Here is a 20,273-nt window from a genome sequence, read left to right on the forward strand (position 1 = left end):
ACCACACCAAAGTCTAACCCGGGACTAGGTGAAAATTTGCCAATGGTACTCAAACTTGCTTTACAAATAATATATTTATTTAAATAAAGCATTTTTTTCTCCTCTGACAGCAGTGTTGGCGCTAGGAATTTTCAAAATTGGGTCCCAGGGACCCCCATCAAGTCATAAAAATGGGGTCCCACAGTACATTTTTGGGATCACAGTTTTTTGTAAGCGTTTTGAAAACGAATGATAAACGTATGCATTGTCCTGTTATAGCTCTCATTATATATAGTTTTGGAAAAAGGTTGTCAAACGTTTAGAATGTGTCGTGGGCCTTTAAAACAGTAGAAATCCAATCAGAATATGATCCGGGCAGCGGATCATAACAGTAAAGTTCTTAAATCTGTCAGTAAACTCGCCATGAAAGCGCTAAAACATACCGGTGTAGTGAGTTAACATTATTCACCCAAGGAACTGTAGATCTGTATAACATATGTGCAACATTTTGACCAAATAACCACCATTGCATGTTATGTAAACCACAAGGAAGTGTGTTCATTTTAGAAAAATAAATAAATAAATAATGACTCCTTTGATGCGCCTTTTAATCCGGTGCGCCTTATTTACAGTCCAATCAAGAGATTACATACACTTGTAAAGAACATAATGTCATGGCTGTCTGGAGTTTCCAATCATTTCTACAACTCTTACTGTTTTGTGATAGAGTGATTGGAGCACATACCTGTTGGTCACAAAAAAACATTCATGAAGTTTGCTTCTTTTATGAATTTGTTATGACTTCTCAAAATGTGACCAATTTTGCGGGGTTCAAAGTATACATACAGCAATGTTAATATTTGCTCACATGTCCCTTGGCAAGTTTCACTGCAATAAGGCGCTTTTGGTCGCCATCCACAAGCTTCTGGTTTAATTTTTGACCAGTCCTCTTGAAAAAATTGGTGCAGTTCAGCTAAATTTGGTGGTTTTCTGAACATTGACTTGTTTCTTCAGCATTGTCCACACCTTTAAGTCAGGACTTTGGGAAGGCCATTCTAAAACCTTCATTCCAGCCCTATTTAGCCATTCCTTTACCACTTTTGACGTGTGTTTGGGGTCATTGTCCTGTTGGAACACCCAACTGTGCCCAAGACCCAACCTCCGGGCTGATGATTTTAGATTGTCCTGAAAAAAATGTTCATTGTCCCATTTACTCTCTCTAAATCACCAGTTCCATTGTCAGCGAAAAAAAAGGCCCAGAGCATAATACTACCACCACTATGCTTTACGGTAGGTATAGTGTTCCTGGGATTAACAACCTCACATTTTCTCCTCCAAACATATTGCTGGGTATTGTGGCCAAACAGATCATTTTTTATTTCATCTTGACATAACATGGACAAAGATAAGACCTTCTGGAGGAAAGTTATGTGGTTAAACTTCATGAATGTTTTTTGTGACCAACAAGTACGAGCTCCAATCACTCTATTACAAAAACCAGTTGTATAAATGATTGTAAACTCAAGACAGCCATGACATTATGTTCTTCACAAGTGTATGTAAACTTTTGACCAAGTGCTATAATGAAGGCCACACATGATGTAAGTGTCTATAGTGGCTATATTAGCTTACTATCAAAGGCTGACGCGAATAATAATGGACAGAAATATTGTATTTTAAGTTTTATTCTAAACATTTTAGCAACATAGGAAATTCTTGGTAAAATGGAGATAACTCCTGGAAATTACTGGCTCAGAATGGACAAAGGTATAGATGTGTGTGTCCAAGTTTAAGGAAACGGCAGGCTGTCTTCGTTTATTGGATTTATTACAATCTTTGCAAGCTGGGTAACATTTGCTGTGGTCTGGTACAACATGGTGCACTAACAGCTACGAGAAATGCGGCCAATATTACATGCAGATAATGTGTCATGAGACATGTAAATATAAATTAAATACACAGGATATAATTAATGGGAAATTAAATGAGCTCAAATATACCTACAAAGGAAGCATAACGATGCAATATGTAAACACAGAGAGCCTATTTAGCATGTTAGCCTATTTAGCATGTTAGCACCGATTACTTTGCTGTCATGCATTGACCAAATAAGCCTAATTAGCACTCCAACAAGTCAATAACAACAAAGCTGCCCTTTGTGCATTCACGCACAGCATAAAACGTTTGGTGGACAAAATGGGACAAATAAGAGTGGGCATAAAACATCTTTCTGTGGCACCGTAGGAGAAAGTTGTACATGTAAACAAACTGTGGTGAGTTCAAGGACAGCTGAAATTAGTTGGACAAAACTGCGCTCGCCAAATACTCAATAGTGAAGCATGTCTAATACAAACAGAGGGATTTCTATCAATTAGAAAGGTCTGTGTCATGTTTGTTCTCCTACAGATAAATATATTAAAACAAAAAAAATATTTTTTGCTTCATCTTTTTCCATTTTCACACATCTCCGAAAGAGGTCCAGGGAGCCACTAGGGCGGCTGACCCCTGGGCTAACCTCATCAGGCTGCGTGTATCAGTGAATGATATAGACAGTGCATCCGGAAAGTATTCACAGCGCAAAGAGGAACTGGCCTAATTATCCAAAAATAGGCGTGCCAAGCTTGTGGCATCGTATTCAAAAAGACTTGAGGCTGACATTTTGAGCTTGTAAAAATTTTAGTGTTTGATCTAACAAAACATACATTTATTTTTATACTTTTCGCATTGTTTTTGCGGGGTAGCCCGCGACCCCAAAAGGGAAAAGCGGTAGGTAGACAACGGATCGATGGATTACGCGGTATTGTGTGTAGAATTTTGAGGACAAAAATGCATTCATTCCAGTTTGGAATAAGGCTGTAACATAAAATGTGGAAAAAGTGTGAATACTTTCTGGATGCACTGTATATATAATTTGCTTTATTACATAATTTGCTTTATTAGATCATTTGTTATTTTTACGTACTAAAATATTCAGCCTGTTTGGGAATTGTGTGCTCTGCAACAATTCTTAAAAAAATAAAAATAAAAAAAATAAAACAGGATTTCAGTTCAACTTCAGCATTGGAGCATTCACACGCAATTCCTTCAGGAATTGCCTCATCTAGTTATTGATACTAGTTATGATGAATCAAAACAGTGCCATCTAGTGTCTACTTTTAAGTCTGTGTGGCGTAAAATGAGCATAACAATACAGTATTTTGTTTTCCAATTGTTGTTGAAAACCTGTGCTTTTTCAGGTTAAATTTACATCACTGATGACAAAATGTTACTGAAAAAAATCAGGATGAAAACGTTTGTCCAAACGCGCTTAAATGTACACTAAAAGGCTTGCGTTCCTTGCGCGTGTCCCAATACTTTATTCCACACGGCGCCTAAAGTCACCTGAAATAAAAGTTTTCACCCGGTGATGATAGAATGCATTCCCAGAAAATGAAAGTCACGCAAGCGTGCACATCCTCCGGAACATTCCGCCTGATATATTTAAAATGCGGGCCCGTCTGAATGTGCCAGTAATAAGAATCGTAAAGGCGCTCGTGCCTGCAAATTAGCTCATTAACTCGCGTCTCCGGCACTTGATCACATCGGCTGTTGACTCCTCATCACACCGAGGACGTATCCAAATAAAAAAAAAGGAGCATATTTTGTGCATTAACTCTGAGGAAACTTCCAGAATCCTCTTCTGTCTGACTCCAACATTTACCAAGCTTTTACACTCGCCATGTTCGATCCATTTCAAAGTAACTCCGATGCGTTTGCTCTGCCTATACACTTCCTTTGGTGAAGTGGAAACACATAATCCAGTTGGGTATCAAACCTACGTCGCGAGGACCGGATCAGGCCCGCGAACAGGTTTTATTCGGCCTACGGGATGAGTTTGCTAAGTATAAAAATAAACCGGAAATTTTTTGGAAGGAAAAAACTGCTGTTCTAAATGTGTCCACTAGATGTCACAATAGCAATTCTTTGTATCTTTGTAGATGCTAAATGTACAAAATAAACCACGAGGTTAGAACAGGCTTCACGGTGGCACAGGGGTTAGTGCGTCTGCCTCACAATACGAAGGTCCTGCGGTCCTAGGTTAAAATCCAGGCTCGGGATCTTTCTGTGTGGAGTTTGCATGTTCTCTCCGTGAATGCCTGGGTTCCCTCCGGCTTCCTCCCACTTCTAAACCCATGCACCTGGGGATAGGTTGATTGGCAACACTAAATTGGTCCTAGTGTGTGAATGTTGTCTGTCTATCTGTGTTGGCCCTGCGATGAGGTGGCGACTTGTCCAGGGTGTACCCCGCCTTCCGCCCGATTGTAGCTGAGATAGGCGCCAGCGGCCCCCGCGACCCCAAAAGGGAATAAGCGGTAGAAAATGGATGGATGGAAGTTAGAACATCAGTCGAGGAAAATGATCAAACTACATAAATAATATCCTGTAATTTGATTTTTGGTCCAATTGTTTTCATCTTGATGGATTGAAAATGAACACCGATGAGTTGACTGATGAATAACGACAAATAAAGTATATATACTATTAAAGGGGAACATTATCACAATTTCAAAAGGGTTAAAAACAATAAAAATCAGTTCCCAGTGGCTAGTTTTATTTTTCGAAGTTTTTTTCAAAATTTTACACCTCCCGGAATATCCCTTAAATAAGCTTTAAAGTTCTTGATTTTCACTATTTGCGATACGACTGTTTATTTCCCTGTGACGTCATACAGGGCTGCCAATACAAACAACATGGCGGTTACCACAGCAAGATATAGCGACATTAGCTCGGATTCAGACTCAGATTTCAGCGGCTTAAGCGATTCAACAGATTACGCATGTATTGAAACAGATGGTCGAAGTATGGAGGCAGATAGCGAAAACGAAATGGAAGAAGAAATTGAAGCTATTAAGCGAATAGCTATTGACGCTATTCGGCCATAGCATAGGTGTACCTAATGAAGCGGCCCATAGCATGGCTGCCTTAGCATCGCCGGAAAAATGTGCGGACCAAACGATCAGGTCTTTCGCATCTTGTGACACTGGAGCAACTTAAATCCGTCGATTGGTAAGTGTTTGCTTCGCATTAAATGTGGGTATCTCGTTTCAAATGTACATACAGCTAGCGTAAATAGCATGTTAGCATCGATTAGCGTAGCATGTTACCATCGATTAGCTGGCAGTCATGCTGCGACCAAATATGTCTGATTAGCACATAAGTCAACAACATCAACAAAACTCACCTTTGTGATTTTGTTGACTTAATCGTTGCAAATGCATCTGCAGGTTATCCATACATCTCTGTGCCGTGTCTGTCTTAGCATCGCCGTTAAAATGTGGAGACACTCTGGCACATTCAATTGGGGTCTGGCGGCATATTTCTTGCCAGTGGTGCAACTTGAATCCCTCCCTGTTAGTGTTGTTACACCCTCCGACAACACACCAACGATGCATGATGTCTCCAGGGTTCCAAAAAATAGTCGAAAAAACGTAAAATAACAGAGCTGAGACCCGGTGTTTGTAATGTGAAAATTAAAATGGCGGGTGTGTTACCTCGGTGACGTCACCTTCTGACGTCATCGCTAAAAGAGCGATAAACAGAGAGGCGTTTAATTTGCCAAAATTCACTCATTTAGAGTTCGGCAATCAGTTAAAAAAATACATGGTCTTTTTTCTGCACCATCAAGGTATATATTGACGCTAGGTTTGGTGATAATGTTCCCTTTTAACCACAACAGGTCATTGTAATAAAAAAACATTATGATTTGTACAATTTCAGAATGTGCTTGTCCTATTTTTAAACAAACAAAACAAGTTGTCTTTATTTTTCTTTATTTTTAAGTTATCGTGCCGTGATTTACCAGTCCGGCCCAATTTGGAGTAGATTTTTCTCCATGTGCCCCCCCTCATCTAAAATGAGTGACACCCCTGGTGTTGTGCCATGACTCTCAAACTGTGGTGTTACGCGGGCTCCACCTAGTGGTACGCCAAATAATCACTCAAATATTCAAACAGTGTTACTGTCAAAACTACGTGTAATGTAAGTCCACATTTCAAATTGTTTTTGGAAACTGTGGCCCAAAATGGAAAAGAACCATCCGGACTGTTATAGGCACAAAGTTCAAAAGCCAGCGTCTGTGATGGTTTGAGGGTGCATTAGTGCCCAAGGCATGGGTAACTTACACATCTGTGAAGGCATCATTAATGCTGAAAGGTCCATACAGGTTTTGGAGCATCATATATTGCCATCCAATTAGCGTCTTTTTCATAGACGCCCCTGCTTATTTCAGCAAGACAATTCCAAGCCACGTGTTACAAAGCGTGGCTTCATAGTCTGCAGTCCACACCAGTCTCCCATCAAAAATGTGTGGCGCAAAATAAAGCGTAAAATACCACGGCGGAGACCTCGGACTGTTGAACGACTGAAGCTCTACATAAAACAAGAACGGGAAAGAATTCCACTTTCAAAGCTTCAACAATTATTTTACTCAGTTCCCAAACGTTTATTGAGTGTTGTTAAAAGGTCATGAAACGCAGTGGTAAAAATGCCCCTGTGCCAACTTGTTTTCAATGTGTTGCTGCCATTAAAGCCCAAATTAATGATTGTTTGCAAAAATAAATTACGTTTCTCAGTTGGAACTTTTGCAGTCTATTTCAATTGAATATAAGTTGAAAAGTATTTGCAAATCATTGTATTCTGTTTTTATTTACCATTTACACAACGTGCGAAACTTCACTGGTTTTGGGTTTTGTATAATGCAAGCGATGGACATTACTGATGAACAACTACTTTATTATTCATATAACTATTTAATTATTTGCTCACTTTTACTTTCCATCAACAGGTGATTCAACTGTTCAGTGCAAAGGACCAAGACGTACCCAACGCCGGACAACAGTTCTCCTTCAAATCCACTAAAGACGACTCCGGCAACAAAAATTTCACCATCAGAGATTTTGGAAGTAAGCAAATCATTTGTAAGGGATGTAGATGTGACATAAAAACAAAGGCAACATAAATGCACTACATGTCAGCAGCCAGCAGAGGGGGCTGTTACTTCAGGCTTTATTAAACTGACACTATGAATTAAAACATATAAAGTACTTTGAAATAATAATAGCTGGACTTGTGGAGTTAGCCCTTCAGCAACTTTAAGCACATATGTGTTTTATTATTCTGGAATAATCTACTGTTTAAACTGTACATGAGCCAGATTAGCACTTGGAGCAAGTTGCATCCATTCCAGTACATTATTTTATTCTAGCGATTTGTCAGTTTATTATACCAGATTGTCCAAAGCGCTCTGAAGCAATTAAGTGTTTTTTTTTATTAAAAAAAAATTTAAATTATCAGCATTCTTAAATTTAGTATTTTAAAAAAACTATTTCATCCCAAATATTTTTAAATATTTTTTTATCCAAAGGACAAGTAATACTTTTATAATTAACATTCAATAACATTTATATTTCTAAAAAAAAAAAAAAAATGCTTAAAAAGGTAGGGTTTCACACTGGTTGAGGTCTTTGAAGTGCACGCGTAGAAAATACTAGAGCTGAGGCCTGCAAGGGCAAACAAATGCATTCCGCGTCCGTGACGAGCCCCCATCTGACTGCTCGGTCCACTTTTACCTTCAAACCCTCCCTCGCCTGTCTTCGACCTGCCCTACGAGCACAATGTGCAGCTAGCCGAAGACGTGATGTTCAGGGACAGAAAGTAAATAACAGCGGCGCCACTGGCGGCTTCATTGTGAGAGGAATAGAGAGAGCTTCAGAGAGGAAAAAGAAAAACAGACAAGGTGTGCTAAAACGCCCGACCTCCTGTCAGGAGAAAGTGGCGGCCTTGCTCTGAAGAACAAAGCGGCTCTGACAGTGAGGTTGTGTGGTCCAGCTGGAGAAGACAGAACCGGGCGCATTCGACCTGACACCATCGCTCTTGTCTGGGGTTGTTGACCTTCATCGTGCTCGACGACCTCACACTTCCACGTGACCTATCCAGTTTTTTTTTTTATCATTACCCTGTCATCCTCCATCAGCATTGTGTTCTTCTGACATAAACCACAACCTGTCTTCACAGCGTTTTTGTTTTTTTCTTTAGTAATCTATTTAAGAAATGCACTACATTTTGACACATTTTACTTTGTAAATTAATACATCGTTGACTTGTGTTGTGGCTATGTCAAGTCTTAAAAATGACCAGCAGAGGGCAGCATAGTTTCATGCCTAACTAGCTCACTGCCAAAAAGTGATATTGCAGAAATCATGTTTATCATTTAAGCTTACAAAAGTAAAAAAAATATGAATACAGTAATATATACATCAATATTTTTGTTCATATAAATACATACAAACATATACATACACACATACAAATGTACATGTGAAAATATGTATATGTTTATTTGTATGTACATATGAATAAAAAATATTTACATACATATACACACAGATCCATATTATACATACAAATATACATACATACATATACACACATATACATACACATATATATATACATATATATATACACACACATATATAAATACACATATATACACACACACAAAAATATACACACATATATACATTTTATATATATATATATATATATATATATATATATATATATATATATATATATATACATACACACACACACACACACACATACATACACACATTAATATATATATATACACACACATATATATAAATACACACATATATACACACACACACAAACATACACAAATATATACATTTATACATTATATATATGTACACTGCGATGAGGTGGCGACTTGTCCAGGGTGTACCCCGCCTTCCGCCCGATTGTAGCTGAGATAGGCGCCAGCACCCCCCCGCGACCCCAAAAGGGAATAAGCGGTAGAAAATGGATGGATATATGCACACACACACACACACACACATATACACATATATATATATATATATATATATATATATATACACATATATATATATATATATATATATATATATATATATATATATATATATATATATATATATATATATATATATATATATATATATATATATATATATATACATACATACATACATACATACATACATACATACATACATACATACATACATACATACATACATACATACATACATACATGTACACACACACATGCATATAAAACTACATATGTACATATACACATACATACATGTACACACACACATGCATATAAAACTACATATGTACATATACACATACATAGATACATATAAACACTGTATATTATTAGTAATAGTATAAGTATTAGAAGGTAAAATAACATTACCACTAATATACTTGATGGCAACAACTACTACTTGGCCATTAACCCTTTTTGTTAATTAGCGCGCATCATTATTATCATTTATTGTAGCAATAGTATAAGTAGTAGTAGTAGTAATACAGTGATAATAGTTAACAATAGTTTTAATATACAGTACCAGATTAGTGTTAGTAGTAGTTATAGTAATAATGTAATACTTGACAGAAAGTACTTCCTGGGCACTCATAATTTTTATTGTTTCTTATTACAGAAAAAATAGACATTCTACTATTAATATACAATCATTGTGTTTTTTTAAATAAATTATTATTATTCAAACAGCTAATATAATCTAAATTAAATGTGAAAAATCATACTTGGTCCTTAGTATGATGTAAAAAAAAAAAAAAAAAATTGTATACAAAACTAAAAAAATTAAAAATTGTATAAACTAAAATAGTAGTAATAATAATAATATGAAAACTATGATTTTTAATGAGAACATTTAAAAAAAATGTGAAGATTCCAGGCCATTGCAGTTCTTGGGAACAGCCTTGTAGAGTACACTGAAGAATGTACGCAACTGTTCAAACAGGCTGTGATTATTTAGTGCAAGGGCGCTCACACTTTTTCTGCAGGCGAGCTACTTTTCAATTGACCAAGTCGAGGAGATCTACCTCATTCCTATTTATAATTTATATTTATTTATTTATGAAAAATACATTTTTGTTAACAAGTTAATGGTGTTTAATGATAATACAAGCATGTTTAACACACATAGATGCCTTTCTTTCATGAAGACAAGAATATAAGTTGGTGTATTTGATTCTGATGACTTGCATTGATTGGAATCAGACAGTGGTGCTGATAACGTCCGCATTTTCAAATGGAGGAAAAAAAAAGTCCTCCTTTCTGTCCAATACCACATGAAAGAGGTTGGATTTGGCATCTCATTTGTCCAACTTTTATGGTGAAGACAGGAACTGTGCAGTCGGTCTTTAGAGTTTTGACAGTAGGTACGGAGTCCCTAGAAATAAAATGTGTTTCTCTGCGTCCGCCCTTTTAGTGATTTTTTTCTTAAATATGAGCTCGCAGCAGCCAGCGTCATCTCACAAGATCCTCGGGTGCCGAGAATGTCAAACAACTGACGAAAGGGAAGTCTTGGTATGATTGATGATTGCACATTTTTATGTATATTTTTTAATGCCTGGCTTGAGATCGACTGACACACCCTCCGAGATCGACCAGTCCATCGCGATCGACGTAATGCCCACCCCTGATGTAGTGCAAGAACAATATCATCCGGTCTGTGAATCTTTGGGCATCACTTGATTCGATTCGATTATCGGGGGTAACGATTCCATTCAGAATCGATTCTCAATTCAAAGCGATTCTCGATTTAAAATCAATACTTTTTTTTATTTACATTGGGTGTCAGTTCTATGATTAACGACATTCATCTACAATATAAATACACAGCTATGATAAGGTCTGATTAGAAATTTAGATAATTGATAGTGTTTCTTTTTAATTGATTAAGGATCCTAATTACTAATCGCGATTCAATTAAGCAAAACCAATTTTGTAACAACACACTTTCTCTTGCCCCGTCCAGACAACACGGCCGGCATCGTCACCAAGCGCAGCGGCTTCCGCCGGCGCTCGCAGGAGATCTACCGCCTCCCCGTAGTCATCGAGGACAACGGCTACCCGTCCAAGAGCAGCACGGGAACGCTGACCATACGAGTCTGCGGGTGCGCGGCCGACGGCGCCCTGCTGACGTGCAGCGCCGAGGCCATCTTCCTGCCCGTGGGCCTCAGCACGGGAGCGCTCATCGCCATCCTCTTGTGCATCATCATCCTGCTGGGTGAGTATAACACGCCATGTCTGGACACTAATGTAAATTATAGCAATTATAACAACTTGGTTTATAAATCAAAACCACAGAAGACGGGCTTCAATTGGAAAAAAGGCTGTTATTTCTTACATTTTAAAAGCGTTGCAGAGCTAGATAAATTAGCACTAATCAACAGTGGAACCTCGATTTATGAGCTTAATCGGTTCTTAAACATTGTTCGTCAATCAAAAAGTTTGTACAGTGAAGCAAAGTTCCCCATTACAAAATGTACACATGAATAATTGGTTCTATCCTCAACACGAGTCCCAAATTGAGTAAAGGAATCCACATTTTAAAAACACCATAATATATATATATACCAGGGACGTACATACATACATACACATATATATATATATACACATACACGCACACATACATAAACATACATACATACACACACATACATATATACATACATAAATACACGCACACATACATACACGTACATACACGCACATTATTGTGTGTCTCTGTGTGTACTTTTCGTCAGGAAAAAGCACACACACATATATACATATACATATATACTGTATATATATGTAGGTGTGGGAAAAATCACAAGACTACTTCGTCTCTACAGAACTGTTTCGTGAGGGTTTCCCTCAATCATCAGGAGATTTTTCGCCTGATGATTGAGGGAACCCCTCATGAAACAGTTCTGTAGAGATGAAGTAGTCTTGTGATTTTTCCCACACCTACATATTGCGCTCTACCTCGGTATCGAGCACTATTCTCTGGATAATCCAATCAAGATATGTATATATATATATATATATATATATATGTATATATATATATATATATATATATATATATATATATATCCATACATATACACATATATGCACATATACACTAATGTACTTATACATATATCTACATATACTGTAAATATACATATATACACATACATTCACACTTAAATACATATACATACATGCATGAAGTATATACATGCATATACATGCACATGCATACATACAGTATTAACACATGTACATGAACATACATACAGTATACATATACATATGTACACGTATATACATACATGCATACATTCACATATATAAATACAAATTTACACATACAAATATACATATATACACATATACATATATACTAATATACTTATACATATATACCTCCATATACAGTAAATATACATATACACACACATTCACAATTAAATACAAATACATACACATGCATGGATGCATATACATACATATACAGTCTTAACACATATATAAACATACATATAGTATATATATACACATATATACATACACATTCATACAACTATGTATACACACGTCTACACACATTCATACATATACAGTACATACACACTCACACATACTATATACATGTATAAATACATATACACACACACACACACATATATATACATACACACACACACACACACACATATATATACATACACACACACACACACACACATACATATACACACACACACACATACATATACACACACACACTATATATATATATATATATATATATATATATATATATATATATATATATATATATATATATATATATATATATATATATATATATATATATATATATATATACATACATACATATATATACACACATTTATACATCATGTTTTGCCTTCATTATAAGAGTTATAGATGGCTTTTCGTTTTTTTGCGGCTTCCGACAGATTTATTTTTGGGTTTTTTTTGGTCCAATATGGCTCTTTCAGTGTTTTGGGTTGCCGACCCCTGACTTAGAGGACTCTGTTCAATCATTTTGCCAGGGACCACAGACAAAAAATCCAACATTTCCGTCCAATAGCTATGCAGGTTTGGGCAGAGCCACAACATCTGTATTAAATTAGTTCGAGACTGTTGAGGCCGCCCACATAACACCGACGTGCCATCATATATCTGGGCTAGTCGGTAATAAGTGTGATGTCTATTACCTTGCATTAAATAAGGCTGGGTCTGGCACATGTAGAGTTGTGAACTCCACTTCAGATCTCTGTCCAGCTCTCCTCAGACACACTCATACCTAAATCGGGAGCCCAGTACACAGTTGGGAGATGCAAACAGGAAATCCTTTATGCGTTCATTAATTGTACAGTATCAATTTGCTCATTTGCATTCCCCGCAATTTCCCGGTCGTAAACGCACTCCTTAATCCATGGCGGTTAATGTCCACACTAATTTGCATACGAGCAGGGTCGGGGGCGGGGGTGGGGGTGGGAGTTAATGGCCGGCTTTATGGTGTGGTTTTTTTGTGAAGCGTGACCGGTCGGTCATTGCCATTCAAGGTCAGGCCGAGTCTTTAAAAGTGCCTTTTATTTACTCCAGTTGTCCCCAAAGAGCGAAGCCGGCTGGACACGGCGTCCCCGTTGGGAGCATTTGCATAAAGCGAGGCCTAATGATGATCTGCACCGACCAGGCACTTAATACTAAGTGATGTTGTGTTCTGCAGAGGCGCCAGCGGGTGGCGCTGACACACCACGCATAGGCAGGGACCTACTTAGTTACATCTTGCAGGAAAAAAAAAATACTAAATTTAAAAAGGCACGTTGCCATGTCGGCATGACACAACAAACGTGCAAAAAGGCACTTAAGAGTGGCACGTTAAAGGGGAACTGCATCTTTTTTTTGGAATGTTGCCTATAATGTACACAATGTAACACAATGACATGTTTTTTTCTCTTTGTTTAAAGGCCTACTGCAACCCACTACTACCGACCTCGCAGTCTGATAGTTTATATATCAATGATGAAATATTAACATTGCAACACATGCCAATACGGCCTTTTTAGTTTACTAAATTGCAATTTTTAATTTCCCGCGGAGTTTCTTGTTTAAAACGTCGCGGAACGATGACGCGTGTGTGTGACGTCTCGTGTTGTAGCGGACATATTAGCCCAGAAGTTGTCTCTTTTCATCGCATAGTTAAACTAATTTGGACATCTGTGTTGCTGAATCTTTTGCAATTTGTTCAATTAATAATGGAGACGTCAAAGAAGAATGCTGTTGGTGGATTGCAGCTGCCTTCAGCACCGAAACACAGCCGGTGTTTCTTTGTTTGTTGTGAAGCTTTAACACAGAGCGGTCAAGCGAACATGTTTCTCTACGTCAACCGGCAAGTTTTTGGATTGGAAAATTGTGATATTAAGTCGGCTCTTACCGGAGCCTTCAGTGGATAATGGCACCTCCTGCAGCAGCTGTCAAAAAAGCAGCTGTGATCTTGGCTCCTCCATAGCTTCTCTCAGGGACACTGGCGTTCACTGCAGCCATCCGACCTTCAGGTTCGATTTTAGAGTCTCACTAAAATACTATTAACACAATAAGCAAATAAGGGATTTTCCAGAATTATCCTAGTAAATGTGTTTAATTACATCTGAAACACTACCACTGCTGCAGTTGCTTTTTTTTTTTTTTAGTGCCTCACTCTAACTTTCCTCATTACCAAATCTTTCATCCTCGCTCAAATTAATGGGGAAATTGTAGCTTTCTCGGTCCGAATAGCTTTTGCTGCTGGAGGCTATGATTATAAACAATGTGAGGATGTGAGGAGCCCTACAACCCGTGACGTCACGCGCACATCGTCTGCTAATTCCGGTAAAGGCAAGGCTTTTTTTATTAGCGACCAAAAGTTGCAAACTTTATCGGCGATGTTCTCTTGTAAATCCTTTCAGCAAAAATATGGCAATATCGCGAAATGAGCAAGTATGACACATAGAATGGACCTGCTATCCCCGTTTGAATAAGAAAATCTCATTTCAGTAGGCCATTAAGCATTCTAAGTCGTAAAATATGGCAAGTACAAGGTGGCTAACAATGCTGCTGCTGGGAATAAACAGTTGCGCCCATAAGGCCCTTAAAAGAATGAGCCAATACTCCTTTTTCATCTTGTGACCGGAATATTAACCAAGTATTAGCAATATTGTTATAAAGCGCTAACGCCGAGGAACTACTTTTAGCGGTGCTGTGATTACAGAGCGCTAACTCGCTTAAAAGTTAAAAAGTACCAATGATTGTCACACACACACTAGGTGGGGCGAAATTATTTTCTGCATTTGACCCATCACCCTTATGCTGCGATATTGACATACTGAGCTGGTAATTCTACATCATAAACCATGCATCTCACCTGGATAGTAGAAAGATGTGACCATAAACTGAGAAGACATCCAACTTAAACCGGAATATTTTTTTTTAACCTGCGTGAGGATTATGATTAATTTCTCCCTCCAAACACAAATATATTAACATCCCATTTACTCTGCAGTGAGAGCAGACATTGTACAGTAAATAGTTTGTATTTCTTGTTTAGCACTTAGCAATACTGCTACATGTTGCTGAGTGTTTCACTAAAGCTGGATCTATTTAGCACACAGCTTCTAAAATGTGTAGCTCATCCAAACCAATTTATTTATATAGCACATTTAAAAAAATGAAAACAATAGAAGTCCTGCACAGAAGTTAAGACAAACATACTAGAAAAGGCAGTAATATAAAACATGTAACTACAAAAGAGTAAAGACATAAAATACATCACAGAAAATAAAATAGACTAAAATCGCACAACGCTCATACTGGTTTAAAGGCCAAAGAGTAAAACTATGTATTAAGACGTCCTCGTTATATTCAGACTCTAAAATATATGGGTCTGGATCATATTTTGTCGCAAAGTAGTATATGTTTCTTTTAACATCTGCATCATTAGTATCCATCCATCCATTTTCTACTGCTTATGCCCTTTGGTGTCACGGGAGGCGCTGATGCCTATCTCAGATACAATCGAGCGGAAGGCGTCTTACACCCTAGACAAGTCGCCACCTCATGGCAGAAAAAAAAATCCTCAGTAGTAATGTTAAATTGAAAAAGCAAACGTTGCGATGAGTTTTTGAATATAAAACGCCACCATGGGCTTAAAAATGTGTAATTAGTACACGCTATTATAGATATATACGTACAGCGTGCATGTAAAACAGTGATGGATGTTTTTAGAGCACTTTATAGGCAGAATAGAGCTACTCCAATTGGCTACATTGTTAGCTGACTTTTGCTAGCGCTTATTTGCGATTTAGAATGCATTTACGATTTTAACACTGGTCCTCCATAAGGATTTTGAATGACCCCCAAAAAAAGTGCAATTCCCCTTTAGTGAAGTGTGAATCATATTTATATAGCGCTTTTCTCTAGTTACTCAAAGCACTTTTACATAGTGAAACCCAATATGTAAGTTACATTTAAACCAGTGTGGGTGAAATTGGGAGCAGTAAAGTGTCTTGCCCAAGGACACAACGGCAGTGACTAGGATGGCGGAAGCGGGGATCGAACCTGGAACCCTCAAGTTGCTGGCTAGTAGAAAAACTCTGGTCTTTTCCTAGCCCTGCTTGCAGTGTTCACAGTCCAGTGTGCTTTCGCCAGCGTATACTTTTTTGTTTGGTTTTCTTTTGAAACGCTTCAGGGGCTCACAGAAGTCAAATTCCCGGTGAGCGCAGACGTGCGGGTCCAGTGTGCGCACGTGCGGGTTCAAGCCAGGTTTAATGGGCGTGAAAGTCAAGGGGGGACGTGTGCCAAGGTGAAGCTAACTGGCATCTGATGTGTCCACCGTCGGTAACCACATTGTGTCGTCTTCTTTTATGCAGGGCTGTCCAATTGTTTTCCACTGAGGGCCATTTTGATATTTTTTATTTTCAAAACCAATGCATAATTTTTTTTTTAGCCATATGAGTTGGGAAATTGTGTTAGATGTAAATATAGACAGAATACAATGATTTGCAAAACATTTTCAACCCATATTCAGTTGAATGTGCTACAAAGACAACATATTTGATGTTCAAACTGATAAACTTTGCAAATAATCATTAAATTTTGAATTTGATGCCAGCAACACGTGACAAAGAAGTTGGGAAAGGTGGCAATAAATGCTGATAAAGTTGAGGAATGCTCATCAAACACTTATTTGAAACATCCCACAGGTGTGCAGGCTGATTGGGAACAGGTGGGTGCCATGATTGGGTATAAAAACAGCTTCCCAAAAAATGCTCAGCCTTTCACAAGAAAAGATGTGGCGAGGTACACCCCTTTGTCCACAAGTGCGTGAGCAAATAGTCAAACAGTTTAAGAATAACGTTTCTCAAAGTCCAATTGCAAGAAATTTAGGGATTTCGACATCTGCGGTCCATAATATCATCAAAAAGGTTCAGAGAATCTGGAGAAATTACTCCACGTAAGCGGCATGGCCGGAAACCAACATTGAATGACCGTGACCTTCCATCCCTCACACGGCACTGTCTCAAAAAAAAGACATCAATCTCTAAAGGATATTACCACATGGGCTCAGGAACATTTCAGAAAACCACTGTCAATAAATACAGTTGGTTGCTACATCTGTAAGTGCAAGTTAAACCTCTACTATGCAAAGCGAAAGCCATTTATCAACAACATCCAGAAACGCCGCCGGCTTCTCTGGGCCCGAGATCATCTAATATCCACTGATGCAAAGTGGAAAAGTGCGCTGTGGTCTGACGAGTCCACATTTCAAATTGTTTTTGGAAATATCCGACATCGTGTCTTTCGGACCAAAGGGGAAGCGAACCATCCAGACTGTTATTGACGCAAAGTTCAAAAGCCTGCATCTGTGAAGGTATGGGGGTGCATTAGTGCCCAAGGCATGGGTAACTTACACATCTGTGAAGGCACCATTAATGCTGAAATGTACATACAGGTTTTTGAACATATGCTGCCATCTAAACACCATCTTTTTCATGGACGCCCCTGCTTATTTCAGCAAGAAAATGCCAAGCCACATTCAGCACGCGTTACAACAGTGTGGCTTCGTAAAAAAAAAAAATGCGGGTACTTTCCTGGCCCTCCTGCAGTCCAGACCTGTCTCCCATCGAAAATGTGCGGCGCATTATGAAGCGTAAAATACGACAGCGGAGACCCCGGACTGTTGAACGACGGAAGCTCTACATAAAACAAGAAATGGAAAGAATTCCTCTTTCAACGCTTCAACAATTAGTTTCCTCAGTTCCCAAACGTTTATTGAGTGTTGTTAAAAGAAAAGGTGATGTAACACAGTGGTGAACATGCCCTTTCCCAACTACTTTGGCACGTGCTGCAGCCATGAAATTCTAAGTTAATTATTATTTGCATAAAAAGTTTATGAGTTTGAACATCAAATATCTTGTCTTTGTAGCATATTCAACTGAATATGGGTTGAAAAGGATTTGCAAATCATTTGTATTCCGTTTATATTTACATCTAACAATTTCCCAACTAATGTGGAAACGGGGTTTGTAGGTCAATAACTATTTATTATGAGTATTGACAGTTAGCAGATTTTGACCATGTTTTCCCTGTGGGCAGTTATCGTGGTCCTCTACGTGGGCTTGAGGCGCCAGAAGAAAAAGGAGACCCTCATGTCCTCTAAGGAGGACATCCGGGACAACGTCATCCACTACGACGACGAAGGCGGCGGCGAGGAGGACACGCACGCCTTCGACATGGGAACGCTGCGCAATCCCAAAGTGGTCAAGGACAACCTGTTCCGCCGGGACGTCAAACCGGAGATCAAACGGTGCCCGAGGCCGCCGGGGTCGAAGGACAGCGCCGACATCCGGGCGTTCATCAACCAGCGGCTGAAGGACCACGACGCGGACAACTCGGCGCCGCCGTACGACTCGTTGGCCACCTACGCCTACGAGGGCAGCGGCTCGGTGGCCGAGTCGCTCAGCTCCATCGAGTCCCTCGCCGCCGACGCGGAGGAAGACTACGATTACCTCAACGAGTGGGGGCCCCGCTTTAAGACACTGGCGGGGATCTTCGGCGAGCCGTCGGGGTCCCGCTCGGACTTGACAAACACGGAGAGCACGCAGTGACGACTCGGACGGACTCCGGGAGCAAATATGTAACGTTTTAACATCTGTGGTTTTTCTTTTTTTTTTTTTTTTGACAAACATGATCGGTCCCAAAATTGTACAAATATAAAGAAAATAAAAAAAATCGGAGCAGCCGTTCAGTTCTCTCCCAATTGAATGTTGACGCGTAACCATGGAGATGATGTCACTTCCTTGAACATCCTCAAAAGTGCCTCAACTTTGACTTTTCACGTCCGTCCGACCGACGTCACTTCTGTGGCCCCCGTCAGGCCAAAGATGTTTTGAATGTTATTTATCCTCCTATTTATTTCCCTGGCTGATTGGGGCGTCGTGTATTTATCTATTTATCTCAGTCACGCTTCTGTATATTTTGGATTTCATTTTTATTTTTTGGACACACTTTTTGTAAAAAAAAAAGGTCAAATGTTCCTGTTGGGGCGGCTGGTGTGAATAGACTTGTACTAGAGTTGTAAAAAGAAAAGAGAGATTAGGGCTAAATACTGCAGTTCTGTCATGTTCCAAACACCCTTTTCTTAAATAAACCACACTTGGACAAAAAAAATTGAATGTTCTCTCAAAGCACATCTATTTTTTGTCAAACCTACTTTTCCAACCAGAGATTAACCTCCTCACACCCTTAACGTTTTTTTGTTGATTCAATAGTGATAGGCAGTAACAAGTTTTATGTAGCTAAGCAACGTAGCTTAAAATGTGTTTGTTCACCAGTGATGAGCAGTAACAAGCTACATGTAGCTAAGATACGTAGCTTCACGTTTGTTCGTTCACCAGTGATGGGCAGTAACAAGGTACATGTAGCTAAACTACGTAGTTTAACATTCGTCCGTTCGTTTACCAGTGATGGGCAGTAACAAGCTACATATCGCTAAGCTACGTAGCTTCACGTTTGTTCGTTCACAAGTGATGAGCAGTAACAAGCTACATGTAGCTAAGATACATAGTTTAACGTTCGATTACCAGTTTATGGGCAGTATAAAGCTACATGTAGCTAAACTACGCAGTTTAACGTTTGTTCACTAGTGATGGGCAGTAACAAGTTACATTAAGCTAAGCTCCGTAGTTTAAAATCAGTTCGTTCACCAGTGATGGGCAGTATAAAGCTACATGTAGCTAAGCTACGCAGTTTAACGTTTGTTCGTTCGTGCACTAGTGATGGGCAGTAACAAGTTACACATAACTAAGCTACGTAGTTTAACGTCCGTTCGTTCACC

General features: G+C 38.7%; 1 protein-coding gene across 1 annotated transcript in view; it reads left to right on the forward strand.

Annotated features, from left to right (window-relative positions):
* The window catches only part of LOC133569299 (cadherin-12-like), a 343,124-nt gene extending 323,532 nt beyond the window's left edge, over nt 1-19,592 (forward strand). Inside the window, exons 10-12 of the mRNA XM_061921526.1 lie at nt 6,803-6,920; nt 10,866-11,117; nt 18,533-19,592. Of these exons, the coding sequence (XP_061777510.1) occupies nt 6,803-6,920; nt 10,866-11,117; nt 18,533-19,044 (882 nt within the window). The 3' untranslated portion in view covers nt 19,045-19,592. The remainder of the gene's footprint in view (nt 1-6,802; nt 6,921-10,865; nt 11,118-18,532) is intronic.
* Nucleotides 19,593-20,273: the final 681 nt, after the last annotated feature.

This window comes from Nerophis ophidion, linkage group LG15 (assembly GCF_033978795.1).
Source record: "Nerophis ophidion isolate RoL-2023_Sa linkage group LG15, RoL_Noph_v1.0, whole genome shotgun sequence".
NCBI classification, from domain to species: Eukaryota; Metazoa; Chordata; class Actinopteri; order Syngnathiformes; family Syngnathidae; genus Nerophis; species Nerophis ophidion.